At 46.3% G+C, this 19,999-nt stretch overlaps 1 protein-coding gene across 1 annotated transcript in view; it reads left to right on the plus strand.

The window, feature by feature from the left end:
- The window catches only part of PSD3 (pleckstrin and Sec7 domain containing 3), a 75,547-nt gene that overhangs the window by 9,645 nt on the left and 45,903 nt on the right, over positions 1-19,999 (plus strand). The window contains exons 3-7 of the mRNA XM_009998159.1: positions 4,533-4,739; positions 4,834-4,914; positions 8,466-8,578; positions 11,744-11,802; positions 15,304-15,393. Of these exons, the coding sequence (XP_009996461.1) occupies positions 4,533-4,739; positions 4,834-4,914; positions 8,466-8,578; positions 11,744-11,802; positions 15,304-15,393 (550 nt within the window). The remainder of the gene's footprint in view (positions 1-4,532; positions 4,740-4,833; positions 4,915-8,465; positions 8,579-11,743; positions 11,803-15,303; positions 15,394-19,999) is intronic.

Raw genomic sequence — 19,999 nt, forward strand, 5'->3', positions numbered from 1 at the left:
TGCTGAAAACAATATTTGTTCTGGCCCTAGCTTCAGCATGCCAGAATGCATCTCCACCCTTCCTTCTTTTTAATCATTGCTGCATTTCGCTCTGATGGACTTTGCTGGCAAATGCCTGACTTAGTCTGCCTTGAAGAAAAGCTGATGTTAAAGGTGTACAGATTTATTTGAGAGAAAAAATTGTTTTTCCTCCTGTTTCCTCCTCTCTCTCCAAAAAGACCTGGAAAGGTCCTAGTCCTGTGTCATCCAACTTCCCCCAGAAATTGTGCCTTCACTGCACTCCCTGGGGACATGCACACTGGATGGATTAGCGTTTCTTAGGGCAGGGCCACATGTTCATCCGTGGGTAACCATGTGCTACAAAGTGTATGCAGTGGTTCAGTCTTCCACGAGCTGCAGGCAGTGGTAAACTGGGATCAGGATTGAGGCTGGGCTGAGGACAGCACTTAGGCTGAGTTGTCACACCCTGCCACTCACAAAAAGTGAAGAGCATCCCAGGTCTTAAGACACCTGAAGCTGCGGGTACTCATGCTGAGGATTGTAGTTGCAGCTTAGTAGGCTGGGAGAGTGGGCAAGTGAGATACGAGGTGACTGTATCCCTTACCATTGTGTTACTGGCCTTGCTCTGTTTTTGTCTGGAAGTTGCAGCCATTCCCCAATCACATGTTGTTGTAGAGAATTTAAATTTTGGTTAAACCTAGGGCGGGGGGGATAACCAAATGTAGAAAATTCTTAAACAAAGCAAGTGTTGTTAGTGCTGAGCATGGCATGATTGAGATACCTTGGCATTGAGAGCTGAATCATTGCAGACCTGATCGATAATAAGTGAAGAAAACAGTATAAAATGCTTCAGAGACTGCTCACCTGTTATGGGTCTGTTACGGGAAACCAGCTTTACAGATGTTATAGTCTGCCCGTGTTTTGTCTGTGAACGTGGAAGGGCAGCTGCTGCTATTACAAGTTATTGAATTTACCATGGCAGCTGTTTATTGAATTGCAGTAGTTTCTACTGGATATGGTGGTCACAGCCTCTGTGCACTCACTGTGAACCTGGGGATGCTTTGACAGAAGGAGGGAGGCTGTGTCAGGAGGGCAGTAGTGGCAACAGAAAGAAGAAGGTTTAAGGACCTGGTTTCTGGCCACAGTTCATGCAGTGTGATACCAAAGGGATCTGTGTTGGTTGTGGGGTTTTGTTGGTTGGTTTTTTGTTTGTTTGTTTTGGTGTTGGCTTTTGTTTTGTTTTGTTGGGGGGCTTTTTTGGTTCTTTTTTTTGTGTGGTTTATTTTTTTTAGTTGGTTTTTTTTTTTTTTTTAGTTTTGTAGCTTGTGTTTTCTGATAGAGATTAATGTAAAAGTCTCTGGATGAAATCAGCAGCTGTTGCTCTGCAGGCAATTACCAGAGGTATCCTTAGAGTTCGTTTTACACTTGAATCCAGGATTAGGGGAAATAGAAGCTAATAAAGTTTCAGTCTGTCTTTGTCAGTGGAGGTTTCTGATTTTTGTGTGATAAAGACTAATGCTGTGTGAGAAATGCATGTCCAGACCTGCTCTGCATCACAGAGCCTTTCGGGGCTCTGTTTAGCTAGTAATGCTGCTGTGGACTCTTTATTCAAAGAAACTGTACACTGCAGAAGACAGACCTATTTGCAGCCTTGGTCACTCTTATACCTTGATTGGAATCCGTGATAAGCACTTTGGAGAGGGAGGCAGGTAATGCTATCTGTCTTCAGCAGCTGGGGACACTGAGGCACAGAGGGAAAGTGGTAGGCTCAGAGAGATTTGAAGGTAAGAAGAGATGTCAGTTTTCCCCCTGACTAGCACCCCCTGATCCCTGCTAAAGTGACCTGTCCAGAAAGCAGCTTGCATCAGTCATGCACAGGATATTTGTATGTCCTAAGCCTTCAATCACATGGGCACTAAGTCTTCTCACCACTTAAAAAAATTGAAAACTGTAGGTGCACTTTAATGCTAACAACCTGACATTTTCCCTGAATGAGAAAATTCCGTTGCAGGCCACTTGTATTGCTGATTTGATGCCTTCTTGTATTTACTATGTAAAATGAGGTACTCAACTGAAGGAAGAATCCCTTGTTCTTAGCCTTGATACGTGTGCAGGGACACCCCCATCAGGATGAAGCTTGCAATCAGGTAGGTTGGAAGATCAGGTGATAAGGTTTCCTAGGCAGCTCCATTGGCTAGTTTTGGTGAGCAGGGGAAGCAGCATGCTCTCCTTCCTGCTGGGTGTTCCTCCTTCTTATCCCAGCCACTGCTCTGAGAGGCAAAACAGAAGTTGGGAGCTGCCGTACTGTTTATTTCACTTAAGTGACAGATGCTGGCACTTCCTTTCTTACTAAACTTAGAGTGGTTTGCAGTAACATTGACTCTCATAGTGCACTGGTTCATAGCAGGGTGCAGATGTTTCATGTCAGCTTTGGCCATCTTTCAGGGCTATAAACATTACCTTCAATAAAGAGCAGTGGTGAAACAGGGATGTGATTTATGAGAGAAGCTCTACAAGTTGGCATGGCTTTCGAAGCATTATTTGTACACGGAAGGCTCCGTAGATGTGTTAACTCACCTGTTTATCCTTTGCTCTTGTCAATTGTTAGAGCTGGGAGTTTGGAACCAGTCATGCCTGATTTGAATCGACAAGGCGTGGTGCAGGCTGTGTGCCAGGGGATGCTGGAACTTGCTTTCTTCACAAGTTTGGAGTACACTGAATTTAGAGAATTTTGGAAAGGGCTGAGGAGACGTTTTCCACAACAATGGTTTCAGGGGGAGCTTATTTTGTTTTCTAGGGTAGCTGGTGGTCAGTGATGTTAAAGCTGTTGGAATTGTATTTACAGTATTCATCTACTACTAGAGCACTGAGACCGAGCCCCTTTTGTTATAAGAACTTATTATTTACACTGAAGTAAGTGCAAAATCAGATCCTGAGTATTTGTAGGAACAGGTTAGAAGTCTATTTCTCCCCGATGCTGGCTAAAAAAAGTTGTACCCGCAGCGTGGAGGATACTTTTGATGCTCTTGCAGCACTAGGAGGATGGGAACAGAGGTGAAATAGGCAATTCTCCTTCCTGTAGGAACAACACACACCACCTTCTCTTAAACCACACAAGGGAAGAGAGATAGGGCACAGGTGATGGTTTGTGTGGACAAAGGCATGCAAAATACCAAAGATTTTTATTTCAGGCTCACATATGAAAATCTCATGCTTAAAGGGATAATAAGTGGCTAGCAGACATTTCAGTAAGTGGCTAGGTAGGTGTTCCTGGAACGCAGCAATAGGTTGCTCTAACTGTGGCTTGTCAAGCCCAAATATTGCAGTAGTATGTGAAAATGTGGTATCTTGAATTGTGTTTAAAATCATCTTTAACTCATTCCACTTGGATCTGCCCTGCCCAGGACCCTTGCTGATTGTTCATTAGCCCTGGTCAAATGAGGATTTAGTGGAAAGAATTTCGGTGTGGTATTTTTTTAATAGAAGTGCTGTCTCACACACAGAGCTGAGATTTTGCAAGAATTTTTGTGCCAGTGTCAGAGAAAAGCTTTTCTAGAGTTAAAAGCCTGCCTGTGTGCAGGGGTGTGTATGTGGGGGTATGCTTCCTGGTGTGGAGGGCTCTTGCCTGTTTGAGGGGAGAAGCAGAGAAAGCACCCGGCTCCTCCAGAGCTTTCCTGCTGTATTGGAGGTGGGAGGAATATATAAATGCATGATTTATGTAAAGTGCTCTGGGACTGCAATGATGAGCATCCTGACTTTGAGCAACTGGCAAGGGAAATCATTGCCACCACGAGGAAGCAGGAGAAAAGCAACCAGTTCTTCACTCTGTCCTGGGTGCCTTGTGTCTCAGTCCTGTTCCCCAGACTGGGTTCCTTGCTCTGAGTCCTGTTTTTTCTAGCAGTGCCTCCCTGTGGGATCCATGGTGCTCATGGGTGGCATGGAAGCTGCCGAGACTTCAGATAGATGTTATTTTAGGTTTGGGGAGTTTTATTGTTTCCAGGACAACTGGGGAAGAATGAGGAAGGGACTTGTGCCGAGTCAGTTTGGAGCTACTGAACACCCTGGCTTGCTCGCTGCATTTTCCTCTGGAAAATGACTAATGGCCTGCTTCTACAGGGACCCTTCAAGCCAAGCAAGTGATTGGGTTAAAAAATACTAGTGCAAGAAGGAAAGGAGGAGGCAGTGTTACCAGGTGCAGCTGTAGAGTGATGAGAACAAACTGTTCTCTGTGAAGTGAGCAAGTTTTGGGCACTCAGCACACTCAGAAGGTGAGTGCAGAGCAGTGTGTTTCTGGGCTGGAAGACCCATATTTGGGTCTCCGTGTTTAGCTCTTTTAACCTCTGATGACTGCTTAATAAATGTCCCTGTTTTGCACAGCTCCTATGATTAAGTAGAATTTGCTATATTGTATAATCTTGCATCTGCACCATTAATTGCCTTCTATTCTAAGAGGAGTTCTTTACAATTATTTTCTTCTCGAAATTGTAAAGTCATCATATTTCTCTTCTTTGTGTATTCTTTCTGTCTTACAGCAATGCTGAACTGCAGAATATGGTGTTAGACTCCAGTGCTGCCATGGGGAGCACTGAACTTCAGGAGAAAGCTGCCAGTGGAGCCCTGGGCCATGATCTCAGCAATGGCAGCAGCAGCAATTTGGAAGCAGCCAGGCGCCTGGCAAAGCGCCTCTACCACCTGGACAGATTCAAACGCTCTGATGTGGCAAAGCATTTGGGCAAAAAGTATGTGCCTTTTGCCACATTTTTCTTCTAGCTGATTCTGAGGGGGCTCACTCTTGAATGATAACCTTTACTTATTTATTTGTTTGATTAAAAGCAACGAATTCAGCAAGCTTGTGGCCGAAGAATACCTGAAGTTTTTCGACTTCACAGGCATGACACTGGACTATTCGCTCAGGTATGTGTCTGTTTCCAGACCTTATGTTCTTGCTTTAGTAACTGTGCTGTTTTCTCTGTTGCCTTGATTGAAGCAGTTGGCTGGTGGGAGCTTAAAAGGGTGAAGATTGAGGATGTGATGCATTTTTGGGACAGCTTTTCTGTTCTGTTTGACTTGGCATGCTGCTGTGCTCTAGAGTGCTACTGAAATGGTGGCATTTCCTGGAGAGGGAAATCTTTGGGTGGACTTGCTTAGAGGTGGTCCTTGATGCAGAGGAGATGGAGAAAAACTACCATTCACTTGGTAAACAGGGGACTTGTATTCTGCCAGGTACTGCTGGGCAAAGGGTTTACTCACAGCTGAGCCACACAGGTTTTTTGGCTGATGCCTTTTGTAGCTGGCTTTGCCCAGCTACAGTGCACAAAGTCAGGGCCTGGGTTTGCTGTAGCTGAGCAGCCCCCCTCGCTGCATCCCTCTGAGGCACTCAAAAATGTGCAGAACAGCAAAAATTTCCATGTGGAAAATGCTGTTGGGAGTTTGGTAGCTGCCAGCGTGGGTGTTTGAAAACCCAGCCCTTCAATTTTCTTTCCTTTTTACACTGGAATTAGACTTCGACAATGTTTGTTCTCAGTATTTTTTTTTCTGGGGAGGTGAAACACCAAGTCTGTGTAGCAGTGGCCTCTTAGCATGGTGTTCTGGTATTTAAAGGGATTTAAAGTGTGTTTAAATCATCTGGCTGAGGTTACTCAAGTGGGCCATTGATTTTTTATTTTTTTATTTATTTTTTTTCTGATGATACAAGATCAGGAGGTCTGCAGTCACTTGCCAGTCCCCTTGCAAATGCATTTCCAGGGGGCTAACTCGAGGAGAAGGTGGCAGACCCCAAGAAAAGCCCAGAGTCCTGCCTGCTGAAGGTGGCAGAAAGGAACCGTGACAGGGCAATGGGAGCCAAGGTGGAGCCACCCCTTCAGCACAAGGCAGGAGCAGCCAGAGCAGGCAGTGGGAGGTCTGCTGCTCGTTCCAGGTTTTAGCAGCCCTGAAGCACGATGCTAAATATATCCGTCTTTTAAATTGTGAAATCCAACACCTAATTGCTTTGTGGCACATATTTAGGAGGTCTCTGCTCCCGGTAGATCTCCTGTTAATATTAATAGTCATGACCTTTTCTAAAATATGCCCTGGGTCCTGTGGGATGTGGGCACACCGTGGTTTTGCCGAGGTTTTAGGAGTAGCTGCAGTGACTGCTGGTGGGATGCCCTGGGGAGGCAGCAGGGGCTGGGGCAGAGCGTTGTCCCTGGGGGAGCCCAGCCATGCTGCCTGGCACTTGCAGAGAGTGAGAGGCAACCGCCCTGTTGCTGCTGGCTTGCTGACAAGCTGTGGTTTGTTCAGCATTCTGGAGCCTGTGGCAGCAGCCCAGGCCTACCCTACCCCCAGGCTGTGGGATGGTCTTTTGCAGGGCATATTGCCGCTGCTGGCAAGTCTGGGACATGGGGAGAGTTGTTCCTTCCTTGTCCTGCTCCACTTCCACACAGAATCACCAAGGCTGGAAAAGACCTTTAAGATCATCAAGTCCAGCCTGTGATCAACACCACCACTTTGGCTAGACCATGGCACTGAGTGCCACATCCAGCCTTTCCTTGAATACATTCAGGGATGGTGCCTCCACCTCTTCCCTGGGAAGTCCATTCCAATGTCTGATCACCCTCTCCATGAAGAAGTGCTTCCTAATATCCAACCTAAACCTCCCCTGGCACAGCTTCGGGCCATACCGTTTTGTCCTGTCACTAGTTGCCTGGGAGAAGACCCCAGCCCCCACCTGACTGCAACCTCCCTTCAGGTAGTTGTAGAGAGTGAAAAGGTTCCCCCGAGTCTCCTCTTCTCCAGACTAAACAACCTCAGCTCCCTCAGCATATCCCTATAAGACTTTCCTGCTAGTCCCTTCACTAGCTTTGTTGCTTTCCTCTGGACCTTCTCTAGCACCTCAATATCCACCCTGGACTTGTCACCCATATGTCTCCCAGGTGCATCTCTCACATTGTGTGCAGGACCACAGGAGTGGAGGAGGTGGGACTGCAGCTGCAGTCCCTCTCAGAGTCCATCCTAGTCCTCCTGGTGGACAAACTCTTCCCCGTGGCTCTCAGATGCAGCATCATGCTTTGAGAGTGAGGAACCTGCCTTGTTTATTCACCAAATACTATTTCATCAGTTGCCTCTCTGAGGCAGCTTCCAGGGGCCTGAGGGTGCTGAAGAGGAGGAGAGGGTGAAGGTAAAAAAAATGCTGAAATTATTAGTTGTCAGAAAGTCCTATAGGAGCATGAGGAAGGAAGGGAAGAGAAACCCTGTGAGGACTCATTTGCATCTATTTGTGAATTTAGTTATTTGCAATACATTACATGTGAAATTAAGTTATTGCCAGGCAGATCACACTCTGTGTGTGTGTGAGATCTTTGCAAGTACAGCCCACTTTACATAAAAGAGAAAAAAAAAAATTCTTATTTGTCTAGGCTAGATAGATGTGAATGTTCCAGCAAGATATTTCATGCTTCTAAGCTCTGGTGTCAGTTTCAGTCTCATAGCTTATTTTAAATTGGCTATTAGGCATTCATGTTGTGTACTGTCCTGCTTTGGACCCAGGTTTGTGTTTTCAAACTTTTCTTAGAAGCATCTGGACAAATAAGCCTAGGCTGATACTGCTGAGATCATCTCTTGGCTCCAGGATGTAGGGATTTTGGGAATTTTTTTTTTGGCTGCGAGGCGAGTCTATCAGGAAGAATAACAGCATGGTTAAGTGGTGGGGTGGGTGAGTGTTGCACGAAGAGCAGAAGAGATGTCTGTGTCCTACCTCTTTGCACAGGCTCACTGGCTGTCTACTTGAGTGTACTCAGGTGTGCACCAGCCCAGGACTGTCATGTGCTGGAACCCAGGAGCTACAGCTTGCTTCTCTTGCTGTTGAAGCTCAGTGGGAAATCTTATGACTCTTCTGCCCAATTCCCCAGATATTTTTTGCAGGTCAGGTAGTCACACTGCCCTCTGCAAGGCAACTGGTGGGGTCCTGGCTGCTCTGAGAGGTGACCCTCCAGAAGGAAGAGTGCACATCTGGTGTGGGCTCTGGCTCTGCAGGGTACCTACTTGGCATAATGTCCTGAAGTAGCTCATCTGATTTGGGTGGGAATGCTAATGAGTGTGAAGTTAAAAGGTAGAGGGCTGGCAGTTAGAAAAGGACAGAAAACACCCTGGATGTGTGTCATGCATAAACAACACATGCTCCCATTCCTTCTCCAAGGGAAAGAAAAATACTTTAAATAAGAGCAGCTCTCACAAATGGTGTAGTTGTTCATTTGTTAGTATATTCTGTGGCTGAGACCAGTGGTAGTTTAACTCCTGCTTAATTTACTATCATGTTGGAATTAACTGCACACAGGGTAATAGCCCATTTTCCTAGAACAGCTTATTGAAACCAAATGTCTGTGGTGCTCTTACGTACTTCTGTGAAGTGTGCTTTGCTCTTTGTGCTGTGTGAGGCAAAAATAAATTTATTACTTTAATTTCATGTTTTTCTGCTCTTATTTTAGGAGTTTCTTTAAAGCCTTTTCACTTATTGGAGAAACTCAGGAACGAGAAAGAGTTTTGATCCACTTCTCCAGCAGATACTACCAGTGCAACCCAAACACCATTTCTTCTCAAGGTAACTTTGTTTCTTTGTCTTTGGTTGTCTCCTTCTTCAGTCTCACCTTCAATGGCATGTATGGTTGTGTGCCAGGGAACCAAAGGTGCATAATTGTGTCACACTTTAGGAACTGCCTGTGGTGAGCATTGAAGCCCTCCACATTCTCCACTCCCTAATGTGGTGAGGCAGTGAGAAATCTATCTTTATCCCTGATCAGGAAAGGTGTTTAGTCCTCCTCAATGTAAATCCTCAGTAGTAGCACCTCTGGATTTGAATGTCCTCAGTGTGTGTGGGTGCCTGTACTCTAGCTACACACAAGTGGATGAGAATAGGTCCCATCTCAGGTGGAAGAGAAGCTGTTTGCTTTCTGGGCTTCATTCAGTGCGTGTGTCTCTGTGTGCGCTGGCAGCAGGCATGCCACTTCTTTCCAGTTGTGGGGGTGAATTTTGGGTGCTTTATCCAGACCCTGGAATGGTTTCAAATCGGCTAGCTAGCATCAGTTGGAGTGCTGCCTCTTTGCCAATGTTTGCAGCCATTGTTGAAATGCATGAGGGAAATAAACAAGCACCCGGGTCAAGCCTGAGAATGCTGTCATTGGAGAAGAGGATGAGCTGTCCACTGGCACAGCTGCTGCCTTCAGCAAGCTGTGCCAGCAGAGCTGTGCAGCTCTGTGACTGCAGCACAGGGCTAAGCTGTGCCTTTGGTCTCAAGTGTGAGAAAGAGCTGCTACGGTTGGAGGTACTGCCACACTTCCTTACCCCTTGCTTTATGAGCTGTTCCTGCTGCAGTGAGGTTGTGTTTGTCCCTTTGCTCCAGCTTTGGGGGTTGGCATGCCAGGGAGGGGAACAGGTAGCAGTAATGCAGGATCTGCTCCCATACTATCTCTGTCCTCTTCTAATGCCTTTCTTGTTTCAAGAGACTGCAGGTGGTCAGGTAGAGTAAGTCTGTCATGTCCAGACTGAAATAGTGGTTTGCAAGTTGATATGGCAGCCTTACTCTAGTCCAGAGTGCAGGAGGGATATTGCCACTTCTGAGGCTGAGTAAACATTTAAATTAAAATGACTCCTGCAGGCTTTGCTCAGGATTCTACAAAATTTTGATGCTGTATTTGTGCAATCAGTGTCAAGTGCTACACTGGAGAAGAATGGGGGTTGTTCCTTTCAATTGAAATCCAGGATTGCATTTGTCTTGATCTTTTCCCCTTTCCCTTTTCCATCTTCTGGGTGCATTCAGTTTGGAAATGAGAGGGCAAACTCTAGAGAAATGCATAGACATGAACTGGAGCACCAACAGCCTGAGATTCAAGCTGCTTCAGACTGCTGTTAGTGTTAATAGTTCTTCTCTCATTTCATGCTCTGCTAAAGTTCAACAACATTGCTTGGTGCTGTAAAGCATTTTAAGAAAACGTGGTCCTTACCTTGGGGAACATCTTTCTGTGATGGCTTCCTCTTACACATATTGAAGCCTGTGGTATTTCACACTTAGTGTTTCTGGATCTATCTTCAGCCCCCCCATTCCTCTTCCTTCACAGCTAAAGGGACCTCTGTGCATGGTCACTAACTGCACTTGGGTACAAAGGTTTTTATATACATCTGCCCACAGTGTGTTCGTGTCTCATAAATGACTCTGTCTTTATGACACCCCTGTGAGAGAAGGGATGGTGACACCATGTGTTTATGAACCAAAGAAGGGAAGAAAATATTTTTCCTAATGTGATCCTAATGTTTGGATACTGGCTAGAGGCATTTGGATTTTCAGTGGTGGTAAATGGCACCATGGGCACTGTCACTTTTGTCTGGACTTGTGGACAGCAAATACATTTTGAATTTTTAAAGACGTGCCTGGAAATGAGGAGAATTAAATTGGTGTCCACTTTTGCCAAGTCTGTCACAGAGAGTCTGTGCTGATTTGGTTTGGTGGGGTTTTTTTGTAGCAGGGGAAGGGCCCCAGGAGTGGCTCCTGTAAGAAGATGAGAAGCTCCCCCTGCTCCAAACCCAGCCAAGGAGCCATTAGAGAGATGAAATAACTGAGGTAACACCTGAGCAGAGGAGCACTTAGGGTGAAGAGCTGTGCTGGGGAAGGGAGAAGCAGCCCAGTGCTGCTGGTTGGTGAGGAAGGGAAGAAGGTGCCCAAGCAGAAGTTTCCCTGCAGCCCATGGCCAGATGGCAGATGGGCCCCTGCTCTCGTGGAGGAACCAGGTGGAACATTCCCTGAAGGAGCCAGGAGGGGTGAGCTTGGCCAGTGGGCTTGGATGTTGTGGCCAGAGGATTTGCTGCCAGTGGACTCTGATTGTGCAGTTTTGGAAGCCCCCGGAGCCAGGGGAGGTGCCTGTTCCCTGAGCAGCCCGTGACCCTGTGGGAAGCCCAGGCTGGAGCAGCTCCAGACCTGGTGGGAAGGACTCATGAAGGAGGGGTTCCTGGAGGACTCTCTGCCATGGGAGGGACCCCATGGGGAAGCAGGGCAGGACTGTAAGGAATCCTTCTTCCTGAGGAGGAAGGAGCAGCAGGAACCACCAGCCTGTGAACTGACTGAACTGGGAGTTGAGTGAGTGTCCCTGGGGCTGTTCCTTTGTTGTCGTGTTGGGCCCAAACCATGACAGACTCCCCAGGACAGAGATGGAGATACCATCTGTTTGTTCTGTCTCATTGTTGAAGGCCTTTGCTACAGGACCACCTTAGAAGTTGCTGGAGCACTCTCTACCCAATATGGAGCCAAGACAGCATAAATAGCTGACAGATGTTCTCCAAAATTCAGTCTGATTGAGTCCTAAGTAAGGAGGGGGCCAGTGGGGGAGAAAGGTAGGGTACCAAGTTGTATCCCTTTGCTTACAAGAATGGGTGCATTTTACTCCTCTGTTTCTGCCCTGGAAGAAATTAAGAAGAGGGAGATGCTTCAGGCTGAGTTGTTGGTGTTAGCAAGCAAAGGGTGACAGTGTGTAGGTTGCCTCATCCATGAGTGCTGCAAGGTAGTTTTGACAGTCATTAAAAGATGAAAGAAAGGCTGTTTGGGCTTGGCAGCTGTGGGATGACGTCACTGTTCATTTATTTAATTATGTGTATTTCTTGATAAAACAGATTCTCATTAAGGGAACAGATGCAATTAGGTTATGAGGCTCAGTTTCAGCTGTTCTTAAAGGTCCAGTTGTGCATTTGCATGTGACTCTGGCTATGTCTCTTTCTACAGATGGAATTCACTGTCTCACGTGTGCCATGATGCTGCTGAACACAGACCTGCATGGCCACGTGAGTATGCACAGCTTTGTGTAGACTGCTCGCATTGCCACTGTGCTTGGAGAGGGTGTTCTGGCAGCAGAGTTCCCTGGCTGGTGGCCTGCTCCTCAAACACCTCTTTCCAGTGTGTAAAAACACTTGGGGAGGCAGAGGAAAGAAGGGAGGTGAAGAGGTGCTGGGGTGGTCACAAAGGGAAGGTGATGTTTGCAGGAATACAGCTGAAGATGGGAGATCTGGTGGAACTAGAGTTATATACACATACATATATGTATATACCAGCCAGAATAACGATGAGGGTGCCCTGATCTGAGAGAGCAGAGAGGGGTTGTGAATGTCCTGATTAGGAGCACTGTGTTCCCCACTGAACACCTCTCTGCACTGCCTGCCCTGGAGGAAACAGTATTCCGGTTTGAATCCTCTTAGTCACACTGGTACAGGGTGCCAGCAGCCCTAGGATGTGTATTTCAGCACCCATGGTGCAATAAGCCTGCTGTACACGGTATTCCCATGCTATGGGAGGTTTTCCTCTGTCCTGGAGTCAGGATAGAGAGGGAAAAACACACGGAGCAGAGCATGATAGTATGCAGGTGGCTTCAGCTAGGTGGCTTTGGGGCTTCTTTCTGGCTTCTTCCCTGGCACTGCCACAGGCTCTTCCAGGAGAACCTCAGTTGGCAGCTCTTGCACAGCAAGGGTCAGGCAGGGGAGAGAGAACACCCTGGGTCTGTCTCAAAGGGCTGCTTGGCTCCTGTGGATGCAGCTCTGTGGTGGGTGCAGGTAGTGAAGCTGAGGCTTTTGTGTGCTCCCCCAGGGGTTTTGATGTCTACCTTCTGTTTGTCAAGTGGCTTTCTCTGAAAACTGTAAAAGTAGGGGGAGAAAGGAGGTTGAGGGAGGGGGTTGGGGGGAAAGGAGTTATGAAGAATTTTCTCTGCCAGCTGAGTCTTCCTCAACTGAGAGGCACGTCAGTTGCACATCAGGAGGGTGAGCAGAGGTACAGGAACATGCCCTGGTGTGCCTCTTTGCATACATGCTTCTCTTGAGCAAACCTGGGACTGCCTGTGCAGGTTCTTTGCTCCCTGGAGCAATGAGCAGCCTGGGGCACCTGCTCTCCAGCCTGCCTTGCCTTGCACTCTCAGGGAGGGAGATTAAATGGTTGTCCAGCCTGATAGTATTTCCTTTGGTGCTTTAGTGGGCCCTATTGTCCTCATCAGGTACTGGAGTAAGTTTTCTGGCCCTGACCCATCGTTGCTGCTGCTGATCTGCAGATGAAGCTAGGATGCCTCTGCTGTTGCAGTGTGTAACTTTGGAGGCTTATTCTACTGACAGCCGTTGGTGTGTTGTTACATGTACACAGCTACAAAGTTTGCCAGACTCCTGCATGTCTCTTTCTCTCTCTCTCTGTGCTTTCCTGTAATTTTGGTCTTCCTCTAACTGCTTTGCATTTTTCCACATAGGTGGTAAGTTGAACATTTTTTTACTTGGAATGCAGCCCCCTGCAGATAAACACTGACTGCCTGTTTCCTAACAAAGATAATGCTTTAACCCATCCTTAGCATGATTCTACTGGAGCAGAAATGAAATGAGTCACAGGGCTTGTCTACACTGAGCTCCAGTTGTTGCTGACATACTGATCGGAAGTGCAGACTCTCTGTTTCACAATAAGCTCAACTGCTTGTAGGGCTGTAGTGCTGCTGCTTTGTCTTCAGTTCACACTTTCCTTTAACTCTTGTAGACAAACTCTTACTTACGTCTTTATTTATTCCTGTCTTGCCATATTTCATTCTCTTTGTAATGAAATAATTTTTGATAGGTGTGCCTTGGAGATGCATGCTGTGTTCTGTGCAGGGAGTTCATCACCTAGACTGTGATGCTAGAGACTTTTAAGGTATTTCTAGACTACCAGACAGGTCTTCTGGAACACGTGCAGCACTCTATGGAGAAGTTAGCTGAGGTCCTGGAACAAAGCAACCATTCCTCTGCAATGCCAGTTATGTCAGTGGGTGAAATGGACCACACTGCTGTTGGTTTTGGTCTGTGTGGGGATGCTGAAGACTGCTGCGTGGAGGAAACAAACAGAAGCATACTGGAGGTCTGTCACAGGGAGGAAGGAAAGCACTTGCAAGTGTCTTAGAACAGCTCTAGCCTGCACCCAAAAACTGCAGTTATGGTGTTCTGCAAGCTTAGCAACCAGAGAGCCAGGGTTACAGCCAGAGTGTGTTTTTAGGAGCCTTTATGATGTGGTAGCAGTGCATCATGTGCTCTCCAGTAACCTCCTCTCTTGTGTAAGACACTGTTCCTGTCTACCCTCTTTCTGCTAACCACAGGCTGTGGGATCTTCCTGGGTGGGTAGATAATGGTCAAGGTTTGCTGTTTTTTCCATCTCTCCCTGATCATGCATTATGGAAGGAAGCAGAGAATGTGCAGTGCAAGCTGTCATGTCACTGTAACATGGAATGACCTGTATTACTGACTGCTGCCATTCTTCAGGCTCCACGCCTGTTTTAATTTGGCCTCTTACTCGTAACCCAAGTCACTGTCTGAATACAAAGCTGCTCCACTGTATTTCTGCCTCTGTGGCATACCCTGACCTTGGAAAGGTCATCTTCACTCCTTTCTCCTGACCAGCAGTGGCATCCCCAAAGATAGCCTGGTGATCACAGAGCCCTGTTTGCCCTCTACCTTTTCCATGTCTCACAGCTAATCTGAGGCTGCTTCCCTTTCCTTAGATCCCTCTGGGCTCCCTTCCACCAGCTTGTTGTTGTCATTGCTGCCCACTCACAAGGCGCCCTGCATGCCAAGTGTGGGACTTCTAGCATGCAGGGGACTGGGTAACAGACACCTTTTCTGATGGGTGATGAAGAGTGTGATCCAAGAGCAGTTTAAGGTAGTCTCACACCTCTAAATGGAGCAGTTTATATCCTACATTAACATAGCCGTTCCTTCTCTGTTTGTGGCTCAGTTGGGCAGCTGTTATCAGACAAAAAGAGAGTTGAGAGAGCAATGCTATGGAAATGTCAAGGCAGCCTCAGCCTGTGAATCAGAAAAGTTACCAGATACTCCTGGGCATCTTACTCCAACTCAGGACAGTTGCTACTGTAAGAGAGCATTGGAAATCATAAAAGAAAGATCTGGAAATGGCCTCAGTCAACAGCTTCCTTATGCCCTACAGCAGGATCCAGTAGAGCTTTTCCATCAGAGGCTAGTAGAGCCTCTGGAGATACAGGGATGTAAGACACCATGCAGATATCAGGGAGCTTCATCATCACCCTCCAGTCTTTAGATGTTTTTCTTTTTGGATGGATGTGTGGGACTTGGGGTCTAAATGCACTTTCCCTCTTCTAACTATATTCATACAAGGATGCTTGTCTCTGAGTATTCTTAGGAATGCTTTCTTAGTGCTGCCTGCCTCAGGCTTACATGAGAGTGAGGAGATGCAGTTCATCTGATGTTGCTTGTTTATGTCATTTTGGAAAGCAGCATGTGTACAATGTTGTATTTCACTATTATTCCTTCCAGAACATTGGGAAAAAGATGACCTGCCAGGAATTTGTTGCCAACCTCCAGGGAATGAACGATGGCAAAGACTTTCCAAAAGGACTGCTGAAGGTAAGGAATGAACTGCAGAATGTGTGTTTTGTTTTCAGTGAAAAACAGTTCAAAACAGAACACTGCTTGCGTTTTCTGAATCCTAATTGTAAAACAGGACAAGCAATAGGCACGTTTTTCTTCACAGAACATATACAGTATGTATATTTATCTTTATAGCATTTATTCTGTTCTCTTCCCTTTTGCCTTCTCTTGATTGTGATTGAGATTCTGCAGCATGGAGATGTGAGACTGAACTCCAGCGGGGCCAGCTGCAGAGCTGTGTGTCTAGTAACTCGTGAAGTCGTGCCATCCCAGAGTGCTCTCTCCTGATTGAAGTGGGCAGAACCAACTAGCTGCTTCTGACTATTGAATACCTGAGCTCTGGTTATCTCAAGATGTGTGTGTTGGTTGTTTTTTGTGGGGTTTTTTTGTGGTTTTGTTTTTTTTTTTCCAAAGGTGCTTGGGGTTTTCACATTAGAGCAGGAGATGTAATTTCAGATTAGAATGTGTTGTCTGGCACAGGCTGCTTTGCTTCAGGTTTTGTTCATTAAGTTTGTGCCAGGAGTTAAATCTGAAGAACAGGAAAAGAGGCTGAGCAGGACTAATCTTGTTTCATTGTCAATAATAATAGGAATGTTTCATTTCTCTTTTGTGTGATTGCTGGCATGAGGCAACAGTCAGTTTGAATGAAGAGAAGAGCACGTATACAAGAGTTTCTAATTTATTTTTTTTTGTAATGGAAATAAAAATCAAAGGTTGCTGCACCAGAGAGCTGGCCCAAAGCCTACTGAAGTACATCAAAAGAATTGCTGTCTCTTCTGTTGGTTTTGTCTCAGGCCTATTCAGAAATGCAGATGTACCTGCATAGTTATAAGTAGCACATTTTGGTTTGTACTATTGGTAGTTTAGTCAGTTTCTCCAGCCTCTTCAGGGAGCTTTTTGTTGGGTGCTCCTGCTTCAGTTCTTTCTAAAGAACTAGGAATATAAACTCAACCCCTTTGTTTTTAGATTTAGTGTCTTATTTTTTAAAATCTGGATACATAGTATTCATCTGTCAGCAGCAACACTTAATTTTGTTTTTTCCCCAAGGAATCTCATTTCTCACTCTGCCAGAGAGAGATGTGTTGAGATTAATTTGCAGGCTAATTACAGCCCTTATTGAATAAACAGGTCTCTAGGCTGTGTTTAAATAACCTTCTGAGTGTACTGATGAGAGACTTCCACTGGTGTTCACCTGCTGTTTATTTTTGGCTGACAGAATTATACAGTCAGAGCTGTCTCTTGCCATTTAGTGCTGACCTGCTAATGTTAAGGCTGCCTTTCTCTTTGCCAGCCCACCCAAAGCAAGGACTAGGGCTAGGGATTTATTTATTTTTTTTTTTAATGTAGCAGGATGAAGGAAACCTACTGTCAACATCTGCCTTGTTTCAGGCTTTCTGCCCCTTTTTTGCATGCTTCCTTGAAGTCCTGGGGACAGAGGTGACACCTACCCTTGGTCTCTCATCTGGCCTGTCTAAAGATTTGCTGATGATCTGCCCCTTGTTATAATTTATCCGTGGAGGGGAGTGGAGTGACAGTAACTGCATTTCAGTAGCTACATCACTGTGTCCACAGCAGCCACCTGGCCGCTAGTTACGTGATTGCAAGGACTTAGCAGAAATTAGATTTGCGTTGGCCTCAATCCATTAAATTCGCAAAGCCCTCCTGCAGCACAGTGCCGAGGTGCACACGGGTGGCTGGTGTGTTGCCTGTGTCACTGAGGAGCATCTGGGAGGCTGCGAGCCCGTCTCACCTGCCTCCTTCCCCAGCCGCCGGGGAGAGGAAGGACCACAGGGTGGCAGTGTGTCCCTGCGGGAGGGAGGTCCTGGGCACCCACTGCTGAGCACCGCAGACCCACGGGGATGCTCGTGGGCTTTTCTGCCTCTCCAGTCTTTCTGTGCTGCCCTCGTGGCTCTGCTGCGCCCCTGTGTGAGGCTCTGCTGAGCTGTGGAGCAAAGCTGAGTTGTTCTGAAGGGGAAGGAAGAGGGGGGAGCTCTCAACAAGCACGTTTTTGCAGGTTGCATTCACCTGAAGCTTGGGGAGCTCTCTGGTGTTGGTGTTTACCATTACTTTATGATAAGATGTGGTTCTCGGTGTCACTGATCTTACTCTGGCTAGAAAAGGAAATGCAAAGTGCTAGTATGATCTTGCCTTGTTTCTTTCTGTCTGTTAATTAGCACTGAAAAGAGTTTCACTTCTGTACACCCATCTGCACAGAGATTAATCTCTTTTTCTTCTTCCTTGTTCTTTCTCTCAGATCTGAGGTTGCTTTTAAAGTTGGAACCTATAAAGGCAAATAGGCCAAACTGTGATTAAAAGTGTAGTTCTCCCCATGGGATCTGCTTGTAGGATCATATATTCAGTACTTTGCCAGGCAGAGAGATATATGTACCTTACCTTTTATTCCACTGTAGCTCCAATTTGACCATGACAAATCCCATTAATCTGCCATTGCCTGCTAGTAAAGACTGGAGTAGCCTGATTTCCAGTAACATACTGTCAGTGCATGCTGACCTGAGAGTACTAGTTTATACTGACTGTGGGGTTCCTGTATGCCTTCAAACTGGGGCAGATTCCTTATAAAGAAGAAACAGCATCCCAAACTGTGGTTCTCTTCTCTGGTGTAAATCAGGAGCGTCTGTGTCTATTGCTTTGGTTGGTGTAGAAGGTGAGTCAGCCCTGTTAAATCCAGGCAGGTTAAGGTTAGTGCAGGTGAAGATCTTCAAAGGCAAGAAAACTTTCTGAAAGTCCTGTCCTTTGACTCTGAGCTGTCACACTCTGGGCACACAAATAATTTTATATTGTATCAAGCTGTGATCAAGCAAGGTGATCCTGAATTTCAGCTTTGATCCTGTACTTTCCTCTAACAAAGGTCCCTTTATCCTGACAAGTTGAAGCCCTGGAAGGACTACGAGACACCAAGAGTTGTGACTGCCCATGTTTCAGTTAATGCAGCACTACTCTGCCGTGGATGGGCTCAGTGCTCACTCCTAAGGCTGATGATGAATCACGCAACTACCAGCATTTACAGATGAGGACAAGTGACAGGTTTACCAGGACTCAGACAAAGGGACCCAGCTGCTGTGCTCATGTCAAAGCAGATGTACCTGATATCCTGGATTAGCTGTTGCATATGCTGCTGTGGGTGGTGAGGGAAGCTGGAGGAGAGATGCAAGCACCACCATCAGAGAGAGAGAGCTGAACACAGCTAGGGTCTCCCTGTTTGGAAGGGAAACAAAATCAGCCTAGGCCAATGTCAGGAACTTCATGACTGTAGTATAGGAGCAGTTTATGTGCAGACTGGATCCTTCTGTGGCCATGCATGCTTGCTTGCTTCATTTCCTGTAGGCAGATTGGTCCCCATGAACAAAGTGCTGGTACAGTGCTGGCCACTGTGTCTTCATTTTGTCACCTTGTGATAAGGTCTGTGATACTCCTCTGGAGTAAGGTGGCAGTGCCAAGGCCTTTCTTAGGCAAGCAGAGAAAATATCTGCCCAGGCCACAGAGGGTCTGCAAGAAGTCACCTCTAAAGATATGGATCCCTGCTTTTGATAGGAAATTCTTGTAAAGTGTATTCTGCCATATTGTCCTGCATAAATAAATGTCCTCTGCATCTGCAGTGTCTGAGTTACCTAATTCATGGAGTCAAGGGCATCACCCAACCTCTGGTGTGGACTGACTCTGGTGGCTGTTTTGCCCCACAGTATGAACATGAGATATAAGCTGGTTGTACCTGGCTGTGCATCTGTAGTAGGAGGTGGTAGCTCTTTGGTGACCCATCATGCTGCCAGGAACCTGTCCATCATGCTGAAGGACCTGGGATGCTCTATGGGGACTTGGCTAGAGCCACTCCAGCAGGGGCTGCTTGCTGGTGGAGATCAGATGCTAGACCTGCATAAAAGATCTGCTTTTTCTCAAAGGCTGTTTTTTGGCTAGGCTTGATCTCCTGGAGAATCACTGTAATTAAGTGACCAAATTAATCAGGAGTTACTGGTACTGAAGTCTTCTGCAGAACCAATACCTCTTAATTTCCTAAACGATGTGAATTCTTGATCAGGGTTGCTGGGATATGCAATTTCCTATAGAAGCTGCAAGGTAGGGTTTATCTCATTTTTCTGTCAGTTCCTTTCACTTTAAGGATTTTAAATTTCTTTTGCCACTGTCTTTTTTTTTTTTTTTTTTCTTCTCAAAAAAGCAAAACAAAACAAAAAGCCCTCCAAACCAAAACAATTAAGAGAATTACTGGCATCTTTCTCTACCCATCTGAGTCATTTCAGGTATTTAACAGAGAAGAGAGTGAGCATCAGGTGTCCAGCTCTCTAACTTGCTCCACACCTCTCTTCTCCCCTTTACACAGGGAAAATCACACTAATCAGACTTCTGTGTACACTTTAACTGATCTCATCTGGAGTCTCCACACTTCCTCCATTTCATGGATGAGGCTTTTTGACAAGGAATTTCCACCTTCCTGCTGCTGCCGAATGGAGACAGGAGCCTGATGAATTTGGGGGACAGGAGCGGTTGGCAGCAGTGTTGGCTGCTGGGGTACCCTGTGGCTGCAGGCAGAGCAGGGGAGCAAAGGAGG

Source organism: Chaetura pelagica, unplaced genomic scaffold, assembly GCF_000747805.2.
Source record: "Chaetura pelagica isolate M959 unplaced genomic scaffold, ChaPel_1.0 scaffold145, whole genome shotgun sequence".
Taxonomy (NCBI): domain Eukaryota; kingdom Metazoa; phylum Chordata; class Aves; order Apodiformes; family Apodidae; genus Chaetura; species Chaetura pelagica.